The 25960-nt window shown below is 31.2% G+C and overlaps 2 protein-coding genes across 6 annotated transcripts in view; one reads left to right on the forward strand and one right to left on the reverse strand.

The window, feature by feature from the left end:
- Positions 1 to 11618, forward strand: part of grh (grainy head) — a 207590-nt gene extending 195972 nt beyond the window's left edge. For 4 of the 5 annotated variants that reach the window (XM_070108292.1, XM_070108288.1, XM_070108289.1 and 1 more), the window contains 5 exons: positions 2161 to 2340; positions 2692 to 2828; positions 3221 to 3413; positions 6676 to 6740; positions 8585 to 11618. In XM_070108292.1, the coding sequence (XP_069964393.1) occupies positions 2161 to 2340; positions 2692 to 2828; positions 3221 to 3413; positions 6676 to 6740; positions 8585 to 8711 (702 nt within the window). In that variant the 3' untranslated portion in view covers positions 8712 to 11618. The remainder of the gene's footprint in view (positions 1 to 2160; positions 2341 to 2691; positions 2829 to 3220; positions 3414 to 6675; positions 6741 to 8584) is intronic. The other variant, XM_070108290.1, reaches the window with a different exon arrangement.
- A 10960-nt stretch (positions 11619 to 22578) lies between these two features.
- Dhit (Double hit) overlaps positions 22579 to 25960 on the reverse strand; it is a 38352-nt gene continuing 34970 nt past the window's right edge. The window contains exons 8-9 of the mRNA XM_070108299.1: positions 24301 to 24589; positions 22579 to 24236 (exon numbers count right to left, since the gene is read on the reverse strand). Of these exons, the coding sequence (XP_069964400.1) occupies positions 24146 to 24236; positions 24301 to 24589 (380 nt within the window). The 3' untranslated portion in view covers positions 22579 to 24145. The remainder of the gene's footprint in view (positions 24237 to 24300; positions 24590 to 25960) is intronic.

Genomic DNA, 25960 nt, shown 5'->3' on the forward strand with positions numbered 1-25960 from the left:
GAATTTTAAAAGTATTTCAAATTCATACAAGACATTTACATTGTCTATAAAATTGTCTACGCAGTTTAAAAACTCAAAACCCTGTCATATATGCATATATGCATATGTAGAGAATTTATTTTATATCCTTCCTCCAGGCACTGCAGTCAGTGCAAATCTCCGTTTACATTCACCAACATTATCCCACAATAAATGTCGCCAGCGTGGCATTTGCATAATTGGTTGCTGCAGCCAATCAAGCCATTATCGTTTGTACCCTTCAGCATGCAGCAATCTATATGTATAAGCATGTACTGAGTTCTCTCCTCTTCAGGTCTGCTACTTTGCTGATGTGATTTCTTTTATTTTTCATTAAAAAGTTTTTTTTTTATTAAGACATTTTCTACAATTTGTGGCTGGCACAAAATTGCACATTTATTGCGGCACAACGGCTCGCAGGTATTCTCAGCTGTCCGAACCCCAGCATGCAGGTTCTTATAAGCTTTATATATATATTTATATATATACGTATGTGTACAAATACTAATCAATTGTATTAGCGAGCGTCACTACACGCTGATGGCTTCATTAGTTTGATGCATTGCATTGGCTGACAAAGTTCATCAGCGGGTCATTTATTAAGCATTTGTGTCAACACAACTCTCTGTGCTGTATGTAGCGGCTTAGATACGTTTGTGCATACCAGCTCATATGTGGATGTGTGGGTATGGGGAGCGCTTTAGATACTCTGCTGTCAACACTCTACAATTAAGTGGCTCCATAGATCATATTGAACAGCATCAAGGTTGCTGAGTTGTTTCTGCTGTTTTTGTTATTGTTTTTGTTGCTACTAAAGTTAGCCGCTATACGATTGCGCTTGACTATGGATTTATTTGCCGCATAAAGCGAAGCATAAATCAAGCTAAGCATTGTCAACGCAGTAATTTTTCTTGCCACTACACACACATGTATATAGTATACGGTATCTTTTTAGGCGCGTGCGTTTGCAGCAGCACAACAACAATGGTGAAGAAACGCCAGCTTGTACTTCTAGTTGTGGTTTTTTTTTTTTTGTAATTTCTGTATTGTATTTGCTACCTTTTCGATTTGCACTGTCACTGGTTATTGTTGCCGTCACTCTACTACCAGCAGCCCACCCATGCAGCCAACAGTACGGCATTAACAGCGCGCTGTCAAATAACTGTTACCGCTGCTGTCTAAAACTTAGAGTATTCTACCGCATTAGTCTCCCATTTCTACACAGACAACACACACACACTCACACATACACATCTGCATATATTTGGCTTATTTCGTGTTTAAAATTTTTCAGCGCTGTTATATTGTTCATTACTTCTAACTACTTAAAATCCAATTTTTTATATTTTTCAACACACTTACCACACATTATTTTATTATGACCCCGCCAAGCCGCTTGAGGAAAAAATCAATTAACTGCAACACACACACTGCCACTAATGAAATGTGCGCTCGACAATAATTCAATCACATATGCATGACTAGCTGACAGTGATATTATATTAACAACAGCACCAACAACAATAAAATCACCAAATCGCAAACAACAAGAGCAATCAAGAAGCAATCATAAAATATACTTTAACCAAAAGCTAACGAGAGTGTGTGCAAGAAATATCTGCAAAAAAAAGTTGATGAAAAAATAAAAATAAACTGAATTCGAGCAAACAACCAACGAACTCAGCGCAAACAAAAGACTTAAGCAACGAACGTGACTGCGCGCCGACACTTTGAAGGTCAAACAATCACATTTTTTCAATTTTTTTTTTTTTAATTTTTCACGTTGTAAAGTGTTTATTATTGGTTTTCTCTCTTTATTCGAACTTCTTATTACGCTTTGTTTCGTTTTATTCGCATGTGTTATGTAAGTAAGTCTTGTTAAAAGTCTGTATTGGCTCTAATTGCGCGCTGGGACACATTGTCACTTAATTGGTATAAAAACGCCGACCTCGTTTGGCCTTTGTGGCGTAAACATACGCGCATATTTGGTGTGTATATGTGTCTGTGTATAAGCCCAATGGACTTCTTATGTACCAAATGACACATATTTTTGTTTCTGTATGACATAACTATTTAATTTCATTGATCATAATACGTTTTCTTCATATATTTAATTTAAATTCTTTTGCTTTACACTTACAGGGTGCTGAGCGCAAAACACGTGATGAGGAGCGACGCGCTGCTAAACGTAAAATGACCGCCACAGGACGCAAGAAGCTCGATGAGCTGTATCATCCAGTTACTGATCGTTCGGAATTCTATACAATGCAGGATTTGCAAAAGCCACCGGTACTATTCTCACCCGCCGATGACATGGAAAAGGTGAGTAATATGAAATTTATGAAAGTGATATAGTAATTAATAGCAGCATTACTCTAAACTACTATTGGTGGCATAAAGGTAAAGTAAACAATGCGTAGCATATTTTCTGGAGCAATTCTAATTAATATCAACCACTAATTTAGCAAAATAATAAAGTAAAACTGTGTAGCATACATTTGGGAGTTACACATAGAATTTCGAATATCTGAACTTTTTCTCAATATTTGCTTCTAAAATACAAAAACAAAATTTATTTTAGGGCTATATTTTTACTGTTTTATATATATGTTTTTTATATTACTTGTAATATAATTTATTTTATAATCAAATTTATTTTACTTTCCTTTACAGAGCTTCTATGGCCATGAGACTGATTCACTGACCGGCGCACCAGATCTCAAAGGCACATCACCATTCTTGTTGCATGGCCAAAAAGTGGCGGCGCCAACACTCAAATTCCACAATCATTTTCCGCCCGACGTGCAGACGTGAGTATATGTAAAAATCGTTACGCTTTTATATGCTCGTATTTGAGCGTGAGCGTGAGCGGTGCGAATAATGTCAAATGCCCACAAATAGGAAAAAATTGAATATTGATTCTTGCAAAACATTAAAGCAGCGCAAAATTTTTCTTGTAAACTGTATGCCCTAAACCCTTGATTTGATCATTCGTAGCTTAATACTTTTATATTCATACTAACTGAAAAACGTTTACAGGGTGTTTTTTCTGCACTTCAAACTTTCGTAAAGCATGCTTTAACTTGCATGTAGTAAGCTCAAAAGTTGTATACGAAAAAACACTCTTTAAAACATATATGTATTGCTTTAATTTAGATATGTTTAATTTATATTCACATTCACCTTTGCCTTCTTCTTACAGCGACAAGAAGGACCACCTGCTGGATCAAGGTCTAGTACCCAGTGCCATGGGCGATTTTGTGCCACCAATGAAGCGCGGACGCATGACACCGCCCACCAGTGAACGCGTTATGCTGTTCGTGCGACAAGAGAACGAAGAGATCTATACGCCGCTGCATGTGGTGCCGCCCACCACTATTGGCCTCTTGAATGCGGTAAGTTTACATGTTGTAAGCACTTGCAAATCTTTGTTTACGAACTACCTCACTCCTCACCATCTCCCAACCAAAAGTTATCTACTTATTATAGTACTAGACATTTGGTATTAGCATTGTTTCATTAATTTATTTTAGTTACAACACAAAAACTCATTTTAAACTAAATTTATTTAAAAAACTACTGCTAACAGGGTAATCCAATATATATATATATATATATATATATATAAAACAACAACAACATAATGGTCAAGAAGATGAAAGAGCACAATTATGATTATTTTCTAATACAAATTTATTGTTGAGGAAAAGGTAACTGTTTTAAGGCAGTTAATATTTAAATCGAAAACAAACTATATTTTATCTTTTTTGTTTTAACATATTTTGGATTTTTTTAAATCTGGAGATTTAATTTTTTATATTTGGATATTCTGATATTAAATACAAAAAAATCAGCTTTTATAGTTAGATTTCTTGAGGTGCGAAATGACAAAATATTTCTAATATTTAATTTAAATCTGGAAAATAAAAGTTTTAATATCCGAAGATTTTTGTGGGCGTTGTTTTTAGAGTATTTTCGACCCAAAAATTTAAACATTTTTTTTTTTTTAATTTTAAAAATTTAATACTCTATTTTTTTTTATATTAATTTTATAATTTTTATAAAATTTCATTAATTGCTTCACCAAAGCTAATATATTTAAGTTTTTATTTTAATTCACTCTTAAATTAAAAATACTAAATTTATTGAGAATATTGAAAATATTTTAGTTTCCCCCCAAAAATAGGAATATAGATCAATAAAGCTGGTAGTTCAATTAATCAATCAAATTAATACTAGCTTTCGTAGCTTTATGCTTGAACGTTTGTGAAAATTCCATTTTTCAATTATTTTTTTATGGTTTACTTTGGCTCTGCTAATCAACTAGCTAATAATAAAAGAATAACTACAAAATAATAATTAATTATTATTAATCATTCATAAACGTCATTCAATGTTAACTTAATCATAAAAACAACAAATAAATAGTAGCTGCAATATGAAATTAATGCACAAACACACCCACCCAACACTTTATGGTATAATAAGAAATACAATAACAACAACAATCACAACAAAAAACGAAAAATGCAAATCTATAGCAATTAATCATTGCAATCAAAGCATCACCACAATCAAACCAACAATAACAACAACAACAACAACACCACAAGTAAACACCTAACGACCAACAAATAGTAAATTGTTGAAATTAAAACCACAACTACAACAACAATAACACAACAGTGTCTACATATTGTTGTTTAATTAATAATTTGTAATTATCGGCTGCAACAGCAGTTATAACAGAAAGCGTAAAAAAATCGCTAAATAAAAATAAACAACAACACTAAGCTGATAATAATCTATTTGCTCGCTCAATAAATATGATTTTTTTGTACACAACAGACACACACACACAAACACACAGCGCACACGCGCAACAATAGTTTGCATACCGAGTAGTTCGTTTGAAGAACATTTGGTCGTTTTCGAAGACACTTCACTAAACTAGTTAATAAAAATGAAAATTTTATGCGAATTCCATATGCAAATGGCAACACAACAATACAAGGATCAATATATTGATCGTTGATCGACGACCGACGACGGAGGATTTCATGTTCGTATGTTTAATGACTTCTCAGAGCAAATAACTTAGCTATAAAATATTAATTAATTAATGGAAAGAGAAGAAAAGCTGGTGATTCAAAATAATGCCATTGAATATCAGTTACTTAGTTGATATTTCATACCTGTTTATATAATGCATCAAATGTCTGTGTGAGTGTGTGTGTGTGAATGGTGTATATAACTTGCAAGTATGGCGACAGCTAAGATCGATCAGTAATTCCATGTAAGTTGCATGTTTGAATGCTTCATTGTACCGCCCATTCATTACCTCATAACAATTCATGCATACAAACATCTTAGGAAGCGATAAAACACAAACAAATTACACAAAGACAGCTTTTGTTTTTAATAAATACTTTGGAGATAGCATAATATTCATATATTTAGATTTAAAGTAATTCAAAGACCACGTAGTATTATTATAAGCATAAACATACCATAAGTGTGTAAAACATACTTAAACAAAGTGAAAATGTTTCAAAAGTTAAAAAAAGTGTGTGGTATAACTAAAGTGTATGATAAAAAATTTATTTGAGATTTTGTGCAAAAAGTTAAAAACATTAGAAATATTCTTAAACAAAATCAATATGTATTTCTTCATAATGCATTGCTTTTAAATATTAAAATCACTCAAAATTTTTCAAAAGTTGTTTAATTATATGTATTTATAAATATATGTTTTAAAAATATAATAAAAAAATAAAAATTTGCACCTAAAAAAACAATTGAAATTATACTTAAATTTTCAATATTTATTTCTTGTTATTTTTTTGCAATATATATTTTGTTTTAAATACATAAAAACCCTTTAAAGTTTAGTTATTTAATTTTTATTTTTTGCACTTAAATCACCCTGTCCTATAAAAAATAAATTATTTTTCATCTAAAATAAATAAAGTTCGACATTTGGAATTATAAATCAATATTCAACGGAAGTTCACGAAATAGAATTCTGTCTCGGTAGCTTACATGCCATCACTCATTGCATACATACATACGACATCTCACGCAAACACTCTACAAAACATTATCACACATTGCCACAGTACACTGTTAAAATCTGGCCTATGAAATTACACAATGTACATAATTACAACGAGATTTCAATGTTTCCTGCTAGCTCGTTAAATATTTTCGAAAAGCTTTCATAGTAGCAAAAGCTCACAATTGGCATATCGAATAATTGCATAACTACCGAAAGGTATGCTTCAATAAAAGTATGTTTTCCAAATAGTTTGAAAATAAGTGCTTCAAATTAAAGCAAAAAGAAGTGTATACTTCTAGGCTGCATTTGAAAAAATTAGCTTGGGCGAAAGCAAATGAAATTGGTAACATTTACAAATAAAAAATAATTACACATATATTATCAAAAAAATATATAAAATCTTAAATTATTTAAAATGAGTTTTTGTTCGTTGTTTAGTAAGAGACACAGCATAAACATTGTTTGTAGTAAAATTTCAAAAAAATATTATTATTTACAATGTTTACAAAATTAGCAGTTAACATACAACAAATCAAAAGCAAAAGAAAGAAAACAAAAACAAATACAAACATCATTTTTCTCTCATTTCTCAATTACAGATTGAAAGTAAATACAAAATCTCAACAGCGAGTATAAATAATATTTATCGTACAAATAAGAAAGGGTAAGTAGACAAGAATACATACATACCTACATAGTACAACAAATAGCAAAATTTCTTTAGTGACAAACACCACGCAAAAAAAAACAAACTCAACAACCCAACAGTCATTAAATACAAAATACAAAACATACAAACCTACATACATATCTACAATGCCACAAAGCACGCATGACTTATTTGTGTAGTAAAATATAGTTTATTTAAACTTTTTGTTTTCACAAAAACAACACTCAACGAGCGAAAATTGAAGTAGCAAAATTTTTAAAAATATACACCACACCAATACACCGTCCTCAGCATCTCATTCAATGTGTTTTGCACCTTAAATAAAAACTGTATTTTATTACTTTAATTTTACCGTTAATATTGCGCGCGTAAACTTAATGATTTATGTAATTAAAAATAATTAAAAATCTAACTATATAGTTAGTATGCTAAATATATTTTATATACACATCAACGCTATTAATTTATTTTGCCATAATTTCTAATAATATAAAGTATTTGCATAATATTTTGCCATAAAAATTTAATAGTTAAATAATTGCATTTGTGGAATAGACTTCAGGCGAGGGTTTCTAGTTTCATTTCTCACATAACGATTTTACGCTCATTTAATGTAATTAACGACTAATACTAGGGTCTAACCATCAAATGATATTAATCGATGTGACAGCTGAATAATTATTTTAATAAAAAATATATATTTATTCTAATTTTACACCTCTTCGGAAATATCAGGTGCACCATACGCACTGATATTTAGAATAAGGGCTGCTTTTCCTCTGACTAATATTTAATCTAAACCAATATTTAAAATAAAAGTTTTGAAACTCAAAGCTATATTGCCTGCTCAATTTTTTTCGTCCTACTGAGAAATTTGTTCGCAAATAAGCTTTAGCTTGAAAGTGGCTTTAAAAAATTAAACACCTTAAAAATGTGGTTAAAACCTCTTATTTCGTTTATATTTGTTTTATATCAATCGGATGTTTGAAGCTTTGATTGGCAACCTTAACCATAAAGTTGTCTCATCTGGGAAAATTTTACTACTCCATTTATCGAAGGTAAATTTTCAGTGCTTCATTCAAGATAGCCATCAATAAATCATTATTGACATGTTTCTGGTGCCGTGAATTGTGAAATTTAACCACGTTTTGGCCTCTCAACTCAATACAACCTTTAATTAATTTTTTTTTATAAAAATGTTTCAACTTTGGCCCTAAAATATTTCCTAGTAAATTCGCGTTTTCTTATGTTGTCCGATTTCTGAACGAACTCTTTTCTGAAAACGGAATGAACAAATAAATTTCACAGTTCTAAACCTGTTAAAGCTTTCAAGCATTTTATATTAGTTAGTGCCACCTAGCGGTGGCTTTTCTCAAGCTTTGCTCCAATCACCTTACATAAGACTTTTGTTAATCTCGGGTTTTAATTAACGTATAAGCGTCTCCAAACGTATATAATGATTTGACAGACATTATTTTTATATAATAGAATCTAGATTTGTTTAGCTAAACTATATTAGGACTTTATAGTTCCATAATACTGCATATAAATGAAAGTTTTGAATTTTTTTGGGCTCGAGGCTGCATTTAATGAACTTTAGCCATATTTCTCAATTTCCAATTTTGTCTTCTGTTTTAGCAGATTGCTAGGTAGTTATGTTTATGTATCAATCCCGAATCGAACTCCCAATAAATGCCCAGTATCCACAAGTTAGTAACGTCCTTATCAATATATTATATAGTTAATATATAGTGTATATTCTAAAACATTTATTCCTCGATATATTTTCTAATCAAATGCATTTTTCTCTTCTATTTCTCTTTCAATTCTCAACATAGGATTACTGCGAAAATTGATGACGATATGATTTCGTATTATTGCAATGAAGATATATTTCTGCTGGAAGTGCAACAGATCGAAGATGATTTATATGACATAACATTAACGGAGTTACCCAATCATTGAGCGAATAAAGAAGTTTATATAAATATAGAATAAAATAGCTACAAAAATTGTGCATGCGATGCAATAGCAAGAGCAGCAGAGAACAAAAGCAATAGCAGCAATAAGTGAATACACACACACACACACACTCACGTATGTAAGAATAGTGGCAGCTAAGCAAAAACAAGAAGCTGCGAATTAGATAAACTCAGCACACATTGTTATTGTATTTGTTTAAAGAAGCTGATGTGTTAAGTGTTTTTTTATAAAGATGATGACAACAACAATAACATTGACAGAAATGCACAAAACAATGGACACAATATATATTATGGTAGTTAAGCAATTACAAACGAAACAAAAACAACAAAAAGCAACAAAAAAAAGGAAGCACAAATCATACAAGAGCATATATACTCTTAAATAAGTTTTTTCATGCTAATATTATTAACTAAGTATAACGGAAAATTCAACAGAGGAAGGCGAAATAAAAATGTAAGAGCTAATACATTTACAAAAACAAAGTAGTCGAAAGCAAAAAAAAGAGAGAGTATATAAACAATAATAAATAATGTTAAGTGTTAGCTTCCGAGTGAAGCAAAGCAACACTGAGAAATTTGCAAATTGGCTAAATATTAGTAAAAATGTATAAGATAAAAAGTGGTAGATGCGGCAAATGGCAAAAAATTGCAAAGACAATTATAATTTATCTCCTTTTTATTATTTACTTACTTTAACTGAATAGTGTGCGTAGAAATCTAAATGTGTTTATATTTTTATTAAGTAAATAGTTTAACTTAAGTACACACACGCTTAATTGAGATTCGAATATATGCTTTTTACTTTTTCACAAAAAATCAGAAAAAAAAAATTAATTAATTAATGCATTTCACGTAAAGGAAATTCAACAAAATTCGCTGATTTTTTTCAAAATATTTTTCCCATGGTATACTTTAGAGCCATTTTGTAAAGAATTAGCTAAATTTACAGCAACAAATTCTCAAAATTATTATTCGAACAGTCATTGTTGCGCCGCCACATCGCTTCCAAGTTAATAAGTTTTGTAATCCGTTAAGTAAGCAATAGATAAGAAATAGTTTAACTAAGTAAACACAATACGTAGGCATGCGACAGGATATGCAAAAAAATGTGTAAGTATGTATGTATTTAACGTAACAAATAAAATGCGCCATAAAGCTTTCACACATCTCAAAGCTTTCACCACATGAAAGCTTGCCGCAAGAGCTTTACATACTTATTTTGTTCATCTGCGTATGCAATACAACATTCCAGTGCTTTTCAATCGCCTTAGTTAAATGCGAACGTTACATTAAGAAAGATGTTAGAACAAAAAATGCATAATTATAAATATCTCTAAACTGTCTCTAGCAGTAATAGATTCGTGAAACAGTTTGAACAAACGCTCAAGGCATTAAGTTAAAAGATTTCACTTTTTGTATATTTTTGCTTTTCTGTACTCAACTCAACGTAGTACTTAAAGTTTTTTCTAATTTTGTATACCTACATAAGTTTTAGTTTTACCTAAATAAGTTACTTTAAATTTTACTCAAACAATGTTTTTTATTATATAATTAATATTATTATTATTTTTATTACTATTATCAATTGCTATATAATTTTTGATAAATAAAATTCGAACAAAATTCGATCTGTTGAACAAAAATCTTAAAGAATTTTCTTATAAAAAAATGATTAAACAAAAATTGTTGGTGTTAAAGAAAGCTTTTATAGTTTTCCCTAATGCGTAATACTTCTCAAGTAAACCTCTTTAAACACTTTTCTCTTTTGGAAAATATTTTTATATTATTTGAAAATCATTGGCATAAAGCTTCACTAAAATATTCGCCGTTTGAAAAATTTAAATTCTGATGGAAAGTTTCAGTGAAAGTTTGAATACAGTAAGCTTAAAAATAAACAAACTTTAAACAAATTATAAACAATTATCTAGAAAAAAGAATTTAAAATCAAGGAAAGTTGATAAATTAAATCTAATAATAATTTCAAATTAGATGTCTGTGATTCTATAATTTCACAAAAGCTTTCGAATATAATAGTAATCGTAGTTTGGAAAAAAGTTTGCAATAAAGAAAATTAAGCTTTAGTTACTCCATTAAATGTTTATAACTTTCATAAATTTAGAAATCAACGAAAAGTCACTTCAACCGAAAACCCTTTGGGTGAAAAATGCATGAAAATATTCATTTGAAGTTTTACTCAAATATGCTGAAAAAGCTTGGCAATAAAAAAATTAGGTACAAACTTTTTTATGAAAGGCTTACAACGGAAGATTTTGTCGCCTTACCGCTTTCGAAAATCATATATACGTACAATTTTTAAGCTTTTACGTCAAGCTTTCACTTTGCCAGCAAAGCTTTGCAAATCATTAATTATTAAATCATTAAACTTTTGTCAAAGCAAATAAGTATAACGAAATCAATTGCAATAACTAATTTTTAAATACTTAAGAAAGCAGAACATTCTTATATTAAACGCGGATAAAATCAGAAGAAAGGATTAATGTTTATTAAAAAACAAGAAAATTAATTTAAGAAAACTGTGCATTTTTTGTTAAAAACATGAAAATATATAACTTAGAAAAGCACAATAGGCGTTGTAAGCGAAGCACAAAAAGCTCAAATGTATTCAATTTTATATGCAAATTATTAATTTAACACAGTTCTTAAAGCATGTGATGCCAGAAAGACAAAATTAAGTGAACACAAAATTATCTAAATTAGAAGATACCACCAATTGAACAATGAATAGGAAATTTAGTATAAAAGAAAAATTTTTATAAAATATTAGAAGCTTTAAACCACAGAATTTCTGTTTTTATTTTTTAATTTCAATAAAAACAATTTAGCATCAAAACTTAATAAAATTAAGCTTTACAAAATTGTAAATAAATTATAATACTTTTTACTTTTATATATTTGCTTTTGGCTTGAATTCTCTAAATAAACACGTGCAGATACATACTAACCTTTCTTGTTTTTCAAAAATTTGCATAATAATTTGCATTTAACATAAAGTTAATACTTCTAATTAATTCTACAATAATTAATTAATAACAACAACAACATGAAACCAATCGAGTTAATCTTGCCGTACAATAAATAGCACAAATACAAGTAAATAAATTTGTGCTATGAAATAATTTCCAGCAAAAATATTGCTCCATACTTAATATACGATAATAAAAAAATAATTTTTACAAAATATTAAAACGTAATATTAAAGGCACACGATCAACAATTAACCACGAATGTCGGAACGTGTTTTATATGTACTTGTATGTGTAATAAGATGTAAGCGTAAATAATTTATTACAACAAACAAAAACAAAAAAAAAAAAATTAAAAATAATGTACTCATAATATTTACCGTAAACTTCTCTAAATACTGCAAACTTTTAGAATTGAAATTAAGGCGTGTACGCTTCACTGCAAATTTCTTGATGTTGTCTTCTTCCCTCCATCGGCAAAATTGTACGCGCCAATTGTAATAATGTAATTTTTAATTAGTTTTAGTAAAAAGCCAACAACAAGCAACTCAAATGATAAAGCAACAATAAGCAATAGAAAAAATAAATTATTTATGAGCAAGAAACTGCAAAAGTTTCCAAAATCATATTCAAACTCCATTAAGTGTTAAGAGAGCGTAGTTAAAGAGCGAACCACTGACAGCTGCGTAATTGCAGGAGTGGAAGAGAGCATGGAGATATGAGGAACAATTGTTGAAATTCTAAATTGATTACTTATTATTATTATTATTATATTATATATTATATTATTACTATTGTGTAGTTTGTACTATAAGCATATTTTACAAGAATATATTTTTATATATACATACAAATATATATTGAAAATATTTTTATTAAACATAAATAAGTAAAAAAAAAACAAAAAACAACTGTTTGTTTTTATTTGGATTTTGCACAAATAGCCTAATTATTTTTTATTAGGACCTCTTTCAATAAAAAAAATAATTACTACATTAACCAGTCTCTCTCTCTCTCTACGGTGCCTTCTAATTTGTTAAATAAGGGGTTATATCGACTTGTGAATTCCAAACAATCGAATGTGCATACACTTGAAAATATTCTCTGAAAACTTAAAAGTTGATTGGGCAATTAGTTTCGACAATATAAATGTAAGAATTTAACTTAGTGTAATTGGCTACTAAAATTTCCCGAAACGGTGATTTCAGAGTCGGTTAGGAAATTTTCTCCGTAACAGTTGGACCGATCTAACTGAAATTCACCTTCTTAGACACATTTATCAGATTATTATCGAATAAATAAGATTTTCGATTACAATTTCATTTTTTCACAGCAAACGACATTTTCTTCGGAAAGCCATTATTTTGTCAGAATTCAAAATTTTGACTAGTCCTTCCATAGTAATAATAAATTTTTTCCTTTCTTTTTATTTGATATAATTTTAAACAGAAAAAACTTCCTCACCGCCAGATACCTTTTTTCGAAGGTCCTACTGGTCGCCAAAATCAATAAATCAATCACTGATTATTAAAGTGCATTAAATTCTGTAACAAAAACGCAGTTTTTCTGGCTGGCAAGTGAATATAACCCCATAAAATTTGTAATTTCTCTGCTATTGGCTAATATTAATAATCTTCAGTAGACAATTTTAAAAATAGCGAAAATGGAGATCTTCTCTAATCTTAAAATGATTTGGTCTCCTTTTGGTCTCCATATATCACATATATTTTTGAGCTTCTATGGATCGAATTTGAGAAAGAGTGCTCTTAGTATTTAAAAACTGCGCAGAAACAGTCTTGATTTATTGCAAGAGCCGTGTTACCATATATTTTAGATATTCCAGGTAAATTACAATATAAAACAAATTGCCGTCTTCGGCTCGAGATTTCTCCGCTCTCTTGTCAAAAAATATACACATGCAACAACTACAAAGTTATTCCGTTGAGTGGGAGTATATGTACACGTCTTAAAAGCAACATAACCGCACTCTATTTGCTTATGCCAGTCTATTCGATTTATACCAGTTGCTTTTTCGATTTCACACTATCGAAGCTTTAGCGAATCAAAGGCAACACTTCTAACACATTCACCTTTAATCGACATAAATACTACAAGTTCAGCATCCATTAATACTTAAGCACAGGAAAGTTGAATTGAATTGTATTTTCCAAGCGCATCACATATATTATGAAATGTCATTATACGTTATATTATTAATTTCTCTCGTTTCATTTTGTGATTCATAAAAACCTGTGCAATATTTAATTGTCCGTTTCTATTGTCTTTGGCGTTGAAATGAGTGCAGATGTGACAGGATATGCACGTGTGACAAGCGAAAAAAAAAACTAAGTAACAATACTAACTAATTCACAAACACATTCACATACACGCTGTAATTATACATTTATGCGCTGGCTGTTATTCATTCACGCATGCGCGTCCATACATATGTCCGTATGTGGCCACTTAAATACTTACAAGCGATTACTTTGTCGCTAAGTAATGAATAATGAATGGGCCACATTCCCATAATGTTTTATTGATGAACTGCCTCGCAGCGGCATTGTCGTTGCCACACTAAAAGATAGTTGGGCATTTATGTATCATAGTTATGTGTACGTGTGACTGCTGGTCCCTCAGCGTCCAGCATCTTTCACAGCATTTTCACTATTTATTTATACTTTTATTATACACACATGTATGCATGTTCGTGATATCACTTTGTGGCAATTTTCCCACATTACAGCTATGTCCAACCCAGCAGATAAAATTGGCTGGGATCTATCTGCTTACATGAGAGACGAAGATGAATAATAGGTGAAGATAAGTATCTGTTGCTCTCAACAACATGACAAGTCGGGTTGTAGGTCTATATCTAAAATATTCGATAGAGCTACAATAAGAGCTTTCTTCACCTTGACATACATCACTGTTATTAATTCTTATAAGTGTAAAGCTCCAGATCAATGCGTAGAGCTTGTGCAGTAGCTTAGAAATGACTTATTTTTATTCTAATCGGGTATAAAGAAGATACAAATTTCATTCACCAACCAAAAAAATTTTATAATACAAATACTATTAGTATTACATCGAGATCTTGATATTTTTGAAACTAAAATATTTAAATGAACTCTTTAAGTTGTAGCCCACAAAGCTAGTAAATATTATTATATCCGCAAAGATTGTAATACCCAGAAGGAATCGTCGGAGGCCCTATAATGATCAGCATGATGAGCTGCGTCGATTAAGCCATGTCCTTCAGACTGTCTGTATTTATGCGAACTAGTCCCAAAGTTTTTGAGAATTAATCTGAAATGTTACACATGTACTTTTCTTCCCAAGAAGCTAACTTTTTGAAACCGCCAATATCGGACTACTATAGCATACAAACTGACCGATCAAAATGAAATCCTTGTATGAAAAATGTTTTTACTTGACAAGATATATTCACGAAATCTGGCACGGATTATTGCCTAAGAGAATGCTTTAATCTTAGAGTATATTAATCAGATCGGATGCCTAGAGCATATAGCTGCTTTATAAACTGACCGATCAAAATCAAGATAAATATCTTCAGTCAAAGAAAACAAAAAAATAAATAAATTCATAAATTCTAGGGTTATTAAACAAAAAAACTCAAACCTTACTTTGTGCTAGGTAAATATTACCACTGGGATGTTGGCTTCAGCATTCACCACAGTCATGCACACGCATGCGCACAAACCATTCCTTCAACGCTGACCATAACAATTAATAAGATTTCAACAGCACAATTTACTTTTACCTTTTTTGTGAGCAAGCAATTTAGGAGCGTCATTTTAGCACGACAGCCGTACATTAATTCCTCTTTTTTGCTGCAGACTACAAACATGCAACAGCCATTCGGTCTGAGGGTGTCACGGAGCATGCCTATGCATCAAAACACAACAAAAATCAACGCGGTAGCCCCCAAGAAGATGCCGTGAAGGCAGGAGACGCCCAGAAGAAACAAAAACGTTTAAGCCAAATATATTTATATAAACATAGCTGTTTGTGTGTGAGAGTCTGCAAATTTTGAAATCGTTTGTCAGTTTGCCAATAAGCACGCATTGTATCTTTTCCATTACTTTTCAAGTCTTCCCGCAGCTCATCGAATTTCAAATCGCGCTTCGTCTAATACGCTCCCAAATGACTTGCCGCGATAGATCGACTGTAATGAGTTAAGACACTGACAGCAATGTGCGCGCGCTTGCACGTGCAAGCACTTCCTGCACCGCGCACACCTCGCATGCCCCCTCACAGCGACAGCGCGTTCAATTTACTGCCACAAACACACACACACACAAGCGCCGTTAGCCGCTCAAACCACTCCCAATTAATTTATTAATTTATGTGCTTTTAATTTCATAAATTATTACCTGAGCGATATTCGTCGGCATTACAACAAGTGACAACAATAATAAGCCACCGCAATGCGCACCTCCCCGCGCTGCTGTCATAAATGCCACAAAATGCAATCTCTTCACTAAGCGTTCAACTTTTGACTGGTGACTGGTGACGGCGCGCAAAGCCACCAAAGCAACGTACTGGCTGCATATGCTTTTGTTGTTGTTTTGATAGCCATTGTCGCATTTACTGTCATTAACGTGATTTGACGCTGGCGTCAACATTTCCAGCCACGGAATGCGGTTGAGTGCATTCGACTTTTCACCATCGCAAATCCCAACCAGCAACCATCAGACGGGCCGAAGCGCGATCACCAATTATAATTGAATCCAAATGAATTGCCCGGCGAATCCCGTAACTGGCAGCAACAACAGCAACAGCACTGCCTGTAGTTGTGGCTATTGGCTGTGCAAGGGCTGCGGGGAGTAGTCGGGCAAATGCGAACCGTGAATGGAGTCATTAAATGCGACAATTTCATTTTTAATGATGCGACAATGCGACAGTGTGACAATTGCAGTTGTGTGCGACAACAACACACATAGTTATTTCAGAGTTCCAAGGTGCAGACAGTCAGTCAAACGGTTAAACGCACTAACTGTAGATAATCGGTCAATTGTATTGTTGTATTTTCGCATCGCTCGCATTTTCACAACACAATTTTAATTACTCACAATATATATGCCTCAATATGAATATATATGTGACCTATCAGAATCATATTTGTATTGTATATATAAAATTTTTTCTTTTTTTAACACAAAAGATGTACCAATGAACACCGAAAACCTTTAAACGAAAGCTTTTTGTTAGGATGTCTACTCGAAACCCAAAAGCACTAATGCAAATTCATGTTGATAACGCGTTGAAGATATTGACCGCTTTTATTCTATTTTGGTATCAAATTACTTTGTGAGAAATTAGATATCTAAACTTATATACAATTCATAACCTAACTAACAGATATACATAGAACATTGTTGTATTAAAATTAGAGAAGTTATGGATCAATTGTAGCCATTTTCATATCCTCAACCAATTTTCTAGAGATATCTGGCACACTAGACGACATATACACGACGACATATATAAAGTCAAGTAGTTGTTATAGGAATCTCAAGTTAATTATATAGAGGCTAGGAAATGTTATGATCCGACTGCACATATTTTATGATGATACTTTCCAAAAAGCAGATAACTAAGAGTATATGCGGTTATTTAGATACGTTAAGTAATATACCGAATACTTGATTCTTGATTTAATTATTGTAAAGTCAATGATGCTTATGGGATTATAAATGGCGTTCTTTAGATAGTGCGTGTGGTAGGTGTCCGATATGCTGATTTTTAATCCCCACTAAAAGCCCCAAGCTCGTCATCACTGCGAGCGTGTATTACAAGTATACTCGACCTTGTTATCGAACTCGGGCTAAATTGGCAATGCAACCTAGAACAGGAGACCCATGGAGAATTAAACACAACTTTGCTCAGTATAAATAATTTAAGTACCAGTCATATAGAGGGAAACGCAAATGCAGACGAGGTGGTCTACCCGGAGCAGCTAGTATCACAATTCCGTTAAGTTGCCTCAGATTAATAACTCCTTCGAGGGTTCCTTAAAGCAATTTGCTCTAGAGGAACATCTTGGTTCTCGAAACACTAGCAACATAGAGCAAACCATACTTTGTAATGGAGTTGAGGGTAGACAGACTTTTAGACAAAAGAGAATTTAGTAGCAATGGTTGAATTGCGCCATTAAAGTTGCATATATTTTAAGCACAGGCTCATAAAAGAACACTATAGAAAAAATCAAAAATTGAAAAAATTGCGGCGGTTTAAAAAAATTTAAATATTTAACCAAATTTTGGTGGTTTTTATACTGCCAAATTTCGATTTTTGATCAGATAAAAAACTGCAAGGTCCTTTTATGGAGAACTTAGTTCAGACATGCAAATAAAACAGTTATTTTGAAAGGATTAACCTATCGAAAAATGAAAAAAATTGTTTTTTGTTCTAACTTTCGACTTGATGTGTCCTTTAATTTAATTTACGTTATACTTACTTGGATAAAATCTTTAATAAAAAGCAAAAAAAAAACAATTTTTTAATTGTTTAATTGTCTTTGCATTATACTTTATTCCTTTTATTTGGTATTCATTTTACCATTTCTCTTTTTGTTGTGTGTTTTATGTTCATTTATGTATTTGCGAATTTAAATTTAACGCTAATTACAATTTAAATATTTTTGTTGTTGTTTATCCACAAATATATTTTAAATCTGTTTATTAATTTTTTAGCTTTGTTTTTAAGAATTTGCGTTTGTTTCACATACTTAACTGTATTTGTTATAATTAAATTACCTAATTTTATATGAGTGTGTATTGAAAAGTGATTTATTGAAAATTTCATATATTGGTATATATATATATATTTTTTTTTGTATGTATATATTTATTTACGTTTAACTTGTTCAATATATGAAATGCTTATGGCATATTGGTGATTTTGCTTGCGGGTTTCGGGTGGTTTTGGTTTTTCACTTCATTTAGGTCGCTCTTCATGTTTACATATGTATGTGTGTATATATGTATTAGCAATGAGATTTTAGGTTATGTTTTTCTTTTTTCAGTAGTACCGGAGAATATAAGATTTTCGTTCTGGTTTTTGTTTTTAAGGTTTTTGAGTTTTCTTTAGAATACGAAAAATTTGTTTTTTTTTGGTAATTTTTTGTTGTATTTTCCCTTAAAACTTATTACAAAATGTTTTTTATTGCAAGTATTTGTAGTTTTTTTAATTTTTTTTCTTTAAATTTACACAAATACATATGTGTGTAAATCCGTTAGTAGTTGGTGATTAATGCCTGCAGAGTTTGTAAGTGTTGTTGAGTTATCTCGCTTCAATTGCCATTAGTAATTCTAATATAATTGTTTTTGCTTTTGTTGAGACTATTGCGCCGTTGAAATGTTGCTTTCGCTTTCTCCCAAAGAATTAAGTTGTCAAATTATTTAACATACTTTTTATTTTACTATTTCGTGCTTTTAGTAAAGTGTTTGAAAAGTTTTAGAACGATGTTTACCGTTATAGTTTTAAAGATGTAGCCAATTTATTTGTATCAATTGTTTATTGGTCACATCACATATTTGCCTAGTTTTCATGTGTTACTTCCCCTAGTTAATGTTTTTGTTTGGCCATTTCATTTAATTTTTTTTTTAATTTTTTAGATGCTAAATCTAATAACAGTTTAAGAATTTTTTTATTTTTTATTTTTTATTTTTTTAATTTTTGCTCGATTTACGAGTGTTAGTTATGTACTCGGTTGTACATGTGTCAATCAATTCCTTTTTTCATATATAATACATTGCGTGCTGGTGTGTGTGCGTGTGTGTTTTCTTCTATTTCTAGTTTATGCATATTTTCGAAATACAACAACACAGATTTTACTTTAAAGTTTTTATTCATTGTGTGGTAGAAAAAAGCTACTTTTTGTCGTTTTTTTTTTTGTGGAAAAATAAATGTTTTTAAATTGTATTTTACATATTTTTGGAAAATATTTAAAAATATGCAGTTAAAGTAAGTAAAATAAAAGTGAAAAAACTTAAATTAGTGAAAACTAATAAAAATATATTTATGCTCTGAGCTCTGAGATTGGTTTTATATTTCTTTAAAAAAAATTATTTTTTATATATTATTTTTTATCTTGTTGTTGTTGTTATTATGTATTTTAATATTTAGCACGTTGATATTTTTTTGCGCTTTGGCAGTGAGTTCAAATATATTTGCGTTTATCTTGTTTTTATATGTTGATAAGTTAGTTCGAAAATTTGCTTAATTTTGTTTTAATACTTGCTTCTAGATAATTTTCTAATTAAAGAATACGAAAAAAAAACGCTCAATTAAATCAAGTTTGAAATCAGCCTTTGAAACGCTGAAGACGAAGTAGATACTTCAGCCGACGTGGCTTACCTTAGCGCAGAACTTCGCATCTCTCAGTTAGAATAATCAAAGTAACTTTGGCACGGGAGCGCGTAGGTCTTCGGCTGAACGTTCTTGATACAAAGGCAACATAATTACCAACTAATACATGGTTCAATAATATCAAAAAAAAAAAAATTTTTATCAGATATTAACCTAATCTTGAAAAAAATCAAAGAAAATGAAATTTTCACCAGCAATCTCTTTATCGATTTTAAAACATCTTCCAACAAATTTATACGGCTCTATAAAACCGAAATAGCTTAGTTAGAATAAGAATAAAATTCTGCGAGGTTTCAGGAAAGATATGAATCTAAATTCTAATCCCATAAAATGGCGCTGAAATATGGATTTTTGGAGTGTTCAAGCGAAAGATTATGCAAGAGTTTTGTAGACACATGGATAACGGAACTTATCGCAAAAGTTAGACTGATGATAATTTAAGACAAAAATGTTTAATATAAATTTATATTTATAAAGTAAAAAAGATAATTTTTTCTACACGATAACAACTAGAAATAAAAACTCCCATACATAAAACAAGAATACAATTGCTGCAAATTAAATAGTCCCGTCAAAAGAGTAAAGTTACATAAATTTACTAAAGTTGAAAGATAGCGAATATTTCTAAATCATGATTAAAAATATCATACTAAAACAATTATAGTTCCGATATGTGTAAAAAAACATTCAAGGTTAAAGCAAAATTTTTTTAAAAAAATAATAATAAAATAATTTTTCAACGAAACGGTAAGTTATATCAAAAAATTACTTTAGACCAAAATTGAAGATCATAAAATTATCTATAAAGAACACTTTTTTTACTAAGACCTACTATTAGTGAGTTACAATAAAATATAATAAACGTCAAAATACGCACACGTTTCCTCGTCATCTTTTTGAATCGTTATATCTTAGAAAACACTTAAAAAATATTATTGATAAACGAATTATAGATAATTTTATGATCTTCATTTTTCGTATTTTATAATACAACTTGCTGTTTCGTTCAAAAACTACGAATTTTTTTAACTTAGCACCTCGAGTATATTTATTTTAAAAGCATACAGAAAGAAAAACGAAATATGTGACTTTTTGTAGAAATTGAAATGAAATTAATATATTTCAAGAAATTTTCCTAAATAAATTATAATAAAATTAATTAATTGTAATTATTAATTTCACAATTTTATTTTTGGTTTGGATTTTTGGTATCAAGTTTCTAATCTTTTTTATGCATATATGGCTTTTAAGTGTTTTTGTATTGTTTATGATTTTTGTTTTTTGTTTTTTCTTTTTAATTTTTTTATTATTATTTGGCTAAATTTTTTGCACTACTTGACTTAGGCAAACCATTAAATTCATAAATATACAATTACTAATAAATACATTTACATACACTTGCTTTGCTATAATTAAGTATTCATGTACTTATATTTACTATTCTCATTTATATTTTTATAAAAAACAAATCATATATAATTACAATAATACAATCGTATAATGCGTACATATATAGTAAGTACAGTAACTAGTTTGTAATTATTTCATATTGACTACATCATAATCATTACTCATTATTTAGTAGTACAATATAATTTTGGAAATTAAAAACCATCATTATAAGTATTTACAAAATGCTTTCGATGTAAAAATTCATTTGTTTTTGTTGTTGTGGCTAATGTTGCGGTTGTTGTTTTTGTTGTTCTGTTTGCTCTTGTTGCTACGCACCTAACGCGACAATGCAAATTTTCGTGAAATTATAACTCTCACTTTAATAAAAAAAAAAAACAATTTAGCAACCGCTTATTTTGTTTACCAAAGATAACAACAACAAAAATGTAGCGTTAACAAACAAGTTACCTTGAAGGTACTGTAAAAAAAGTATGCACACAAATATGCATTTATAACAGTTAAATTTATAACTAACTCGGAATTCTTTGTAAATTTGATTTCTTTTATTTATGAACTAAGAAACATAAATTATTTAGTCGTAAATAATTATTGGAATTATAAGATTTCGCTTTCGTTTCAATTTTTTTATAATACACACAAGGCGGAACGGCACTTAGAAAATGAAAAGCACAATTTATTAATTTTAGAATGCGGCTATTAGATCATTTTAATACTCTATGTATATATCTAAGTATAACAAGAATTTCCACAATTTTTCGCTTTAATTTATTTAATTAAAGCTTCAGAAATATTCTCTACTCGAAACTGGTTTTTAAATTTAAAAAAAATGTTTCAAAAAATGTAAAATATTTCTAAAAGTCTGGTTAAATTACATAGAAATATGAGTGAAGTCACATAAACTTACAACAAAGTCATAGTTAGTGAATACATTCAAACATGATTAAAAATAACGTAAACATAAAGTCGCCATCATTCCGATATGTGGTAAAAATATTCGATATGAAAGGTCGAATTTTTTGCGCGATTTTTAACGAAACGGTAAGTTATGTCAAAAAATTACCCTAGACGGCAATTATATATTATAAAATTATCTATAAAAAATGTAGCAAAACTTTTCTCCACAGACCGACTGTTTCTGACCTTTGATGAAGACTTTTAGTAAGTTATTTTTAATCATGTTATGGGAATATTAACTAATTTTCAGCTTTTTGTAATGTCTATTAAATAACCACATCAGTTCAAAAAAAAAATGTGCCACCCGCACCTTGAGCATAAACATATACGTAACAATCGTCGTTGTTGCACCTTAAATGTCTCGCATGTGTCTTTAGCACAGTACACATGCATAGCAAAGGCGCCAAGAAGCATGCTACAACAATTTCTTGGCTCGGCAACCAGTTCCTTACAAATTAGCTGCTCAACAGTCGCGCTGACTAGATTTCATTTACATACACACTATACATATAATCTCGTGGTTTGCACTTTTAAATTTTATTGCGTTTTCCTTAATTTCTGCACATTTATATAATTTTTTTTTTTTGTTGTTTTTAGTATTTTCTTTTGTTTGCTAACGGTTTCCAGGCATGAGTTCTAGCCAATTGGCATTACATTTGTAATTTGTGCGCATACAATTCGTTAGAATGTTTCATTTGTTTTATTTATCTTATTTTACCACCCACACTTCAACTCGAGACCCCGCAAATCGCTTTGTGTCCTTGATTTCCATTAGTATTTGTGCTTATGCCATTTACTTTCACTTTACATTATAAATGGTTTGTCATTTAATATATTTATATATTTAAGGAATTATATATTGCTTCATTTTTGTATTTTTTTTTTAATATTTTTTTTTCCAAAATACTATTTTTTAAAAACCGAAGAAATGTGGTACAAATTTGTTAAAGCACACTCATATGTGTATGTATCAGTATCTTTTATCTTTCGAGATATTTTTTGCATGCGTGTGCAAGTCAAAAGCTACGGCACGTCAGTAACGGTACCTATCTTTGTGTTTTTGCACACAGGCATACAGACATACACTTAACTGCCGATCATGCGAGAATTCGCTGCATACTCGTACATACAAAAATAGGTCAGTAAGTATGTATGTTAAGTACATAAGTAAATAAGTCAGTGGTACGTAAGTATGTAAGTAAGTATTAAGTATTCCGCTTGACGCTTAGACACTAGTAGGAAACTAAATATTGTAGCAAACCCTCAATCTTATATCTATGTGTAGTAGATCCTTAAGACATACCCTTAGACATTAGTGCTTAATGCTTACTGCTTAAACGCTTAGTCCTTACTTGTGTCTAGGGCTAGAGCTTAGGTGCTACTTATATATTTAGTTGTCGCTTTTCGCAAGCCATCTGCGAACACGCTTTATTGTTTGTTTATTTGTTGCTATTACTCTCCAGCTTCACACTCCCTCACCTTGAGTTCCAGCGCTGCATGCAACTTTTTCTTCTAATCACTATTTTTGTGGATGTGCTTCTTAGTTTCTTACTTTTATTAACTTGCCGTCGTTTCTCAACACATTTTTCGCCCAGTGAACTCAACCAATTGCTTTTGTCTGCTCAACAAACATTGACGCTCTGCTAAAGCGTTCTATTGCGCGACCTTAAGTGGGACTGTCTGTTGTGGAAGCCGCTGCCGATAAGCTACCGTCTTGCAGTTGTGCCAGCGCTTTGAATTTCTGCGAGTTGAGGAATCTTTTGTGAAGTAGAGAAATTTTGTTTGAGTCAGCGAACTGAGCGCAATTTACAAATCACTCACCTTGGATATGAGTCTCGGTGCATGAGCGTATAAATTTGTATTTGGGCCTCGTCGAAGGTGTGCGGTGTCGGCTCCACCATATTGCGATTAACGATCTCTCGTACGCGCGAGTCCAGCGATACTTCACGTGGCGACAATATCGAAATGTAATCCTCGTAGATGAGACGCGCCTTCTCCTCAATCGCTTCGGGACTGCTCTCTTTTTTTAGCTCTTCGCAAGCGAGCCAAAACAGTATATTCTCTTCGCTGAATTCGCTGCGTAGGAAGTCACGAAACACTTTACGTCCAGCTGGAAAAGTAAGTTGAATAAATATTGTTTTTATATACTGTTATTATGCTAAAGACGAATATGCAAGGAAATGCGAAAGTATTTCATATATTATATATTCAAGTCCTTTCCTAAGCTCTTTAACCTAAAACAATAAAATATAGTCGAAGAAAAAATTCCGCTAAGAAACCCTAGTCATACAATATAGCTGAGGACCCTACATTTACCAAACACATTATTATTGGTGACATGACGAAACCGAAAAAAGGAAACGAGAATCATCGCTCTGTCATCGTATTCGCCAGATTTGGCTCTCTCTGAGTTTTTTCAGTTTTCGAAGCTAAACAAATACATTTCGGGGAACGCGCCTTGAATCATTGAAGCCATTAACACACATTCGCCAATAGCTCTAAAGGCCATCCCAGCCGAGACTGGGAGAGTGTATAGAAATTTGGATTAAGCGTTGGCATATCTTTACTGGATCAAAAGCCTCAGCTGCAATTAGACCAAATGGTTCATCCCTTACTAGGAATTTTATAGCATTGAATACCCGTATATAATATCAGGTCGGACAAGAGACTTATAGCATTCCTAGCTTATTAACATGAAAGGAGCCAACACGCTCTCGTGCCTGTCCTATAAAGTACATTATTATTACGGGCATCTACACCGATCCCCAAGTTAATTATGGCACCACTTCGAAAATATAAGTGCCAATAAAGACCAATTAAGAGATAATTAAATGAGGGGTGTGACATTCGGCGGATTTGACCATTGTGTCGGCTATAAAATTAAGCTGTCTGCGCAAAGATAATCAATTAAAACCATTTCGCCCTACATACTTGAAAGCAGAAAGCTTTAGCGCCACAATATAAGCACATACAAAATTAATATGAATCATTTTCTTCTAGATAGCAAAGACACATGAAGGAAATTCTCGCTAAGTGTAGGAAATTATTTAATCAAAATTTTTAGGGATGATGAGGGGGAGGAAAATTAATTGCGGTTACGTTTCCGCAGCGGCGCAACACGCAAATCACTGTTGACTAGCACCGGCGTGGAACGAGAGAAAAACAACAAAAACAGCAAGAATGAGCCATGCGACAGGTGAATCAGCAATGCTAATGCAGCTGTTAAGCGTAAGGGCATCGCGTGCCTGAAATGTTTTTGCTCAGTTTATTTGCGGAACATTTGTTCGAGCGCGCGTGCCATAAAAGAAAATAAAATAAATAATAGCGAGGTATGTAGTATAAACGCATAAATTCGTGCACACAACTCACCTAGTGAATACACATTATGTGAATGTTCAACCGTATGGCATATCTCTAGAGCTGCCGCTTGCAACAACTGCTCGCTGTCATTTTGTTTATTTCGGGACTCTTTCAACCGAAA

Source organism: Bactrocera oleae, chromosome 4 (assembly GCF_042242935.1).
Source record: "Bactrocera oleae isolate idBacOlea1 chromosome 4, idBacOlea1, whole genome shotgun sequence".
In the NCBI taxonomy this organism is placed as follows: domain Eukaryota; kingdom Metazoa; phylum Arthropoda; class Insecta; order Diptera; family Tephritidae; genus Bactrocera; species Bactrocera oleae.